The sequence below is a fragment of the Austrofundulus limnaeus genome, unplaced genomic scaffold (assembly GCF_001266775.1).
Source record: "Austrofundulus limnaeus strain Quisiro unplaced genomic scaffold, Austrofundulus_limnaeus-1.0 Scaffold859, whole genome shotgun sequence".
Taxonomy (NCBI): Eukaryota; Metazoa; Chordata; class Actinopteri; order Cyprinodontiformes; family Rivulidae; genus Austrofundulus; species Austrofundulus limnaeus.
The window spans coordinates 151,520-152,552 of NW_013953261.1; the positions used below are offsets into that span (position 1 = coordinate 151,520).

Genomic DNA, 1,033 nt, shown 5'->3' on the forward strand with positions numbered 1-1,033 from the left:
ACTTTACTTTACTTTACTTTACTTTACTTTACTTTACTTTACTTTACTTTACTTTACTTTACTTTACTTTACTTTACTTTACTTTACTCTGGGTACATTTCCTCTGACGTAAATAAGTTCTGTCAGAACTCACCCAGCCGATGAGTCCAGGACGCATTTCACAGAAAAATTTCAGATCAAAGTTGTTGATGCGTGGATTGAGCTCACGTCCTTTGAAAAAATCGTAGGCCACGTTACCTGAGGAATGAGAGGAATACAAAGAAAAGCTTCTCAGCAGACAGAACACAGTATCTGACTCCTGGTAACTCAGGTAAACTACCTGAGTTTCCACCCAGAGCCCGCTGCTCGGGGCCGGCAGAGCGCGAGCGGATGAACAGGTAGATGCTGAGCAGCAGGGAGACGAGGAAGGAGGCCGTGGCCAGCTGCAGGAAGTGGCTGTGGATGTAGGTCAGGTCTACACCGTGGTACACTGCTGCTGCCACCAACACAGCACTGACCACCATGGCAAAAAACCCTGAAACAACAAGACGCACACATGAACAGAGTCAGGCTTAGACCTGTACAAACAGCTCTGAATTATCAACTTCAGGTTCTGTCAGGAGGCTTGGTGTGGAAGTCAAACCATGACCAGAAGGAAAATTAAACTAAAACTAGTAGTTTGTTAACAGAAACAAAGTCACTTTATTTTAGTTAGACTGATTCAGCACTGACAAAAACAAAGCAGGTGTACAGAAACATCAACACAGGCCTTTAACCATCCTGTTTGTAAAACCCACTAACAGTGATGGTGGTCGTACTCAGACCAACTTCTCTGGAGGAGTTTACATTGACGAATAAACTCAACAGAGTATTTAGTTTCAAATAATACACAAATGTACGGTAACACTTTTTTAAAGGTACCCTATTATTACCATGTAATTTCAAGGTAATAAAAAATGTAATTACTACCGTATTACCATGTAATTACAAGGTAACAAAAATGTAATTACTACCTTATTACCATGTAATTACAAGGTAACAAAAATGTAATTAC

The 1,033-nt window shown here is 40.6% G+C and overlaps 1 protein-coding gene across 1 annotated transcript in view; it reads right to left on the minus strand.

Annotated features, from left to right (window-relative positions):
• LOC106532953 (lamin-B receptor) overlaps window positions 1-1,033 on the minus strand; it is a gene marked incomplete at its 5' end in the record, with an annotated part of 13,149 nt that overhangs the window by 4,552 nt on the left and 7,564 nt on the right. Inside the window, 2 exon segments of the mRNA XM_014029137.1 lie at window positions 134-237; window positions 320-514. Coding sequence (XP_013884591.1) covers window positions 134-237; window positions 320-514 — 299 coding nt within the window.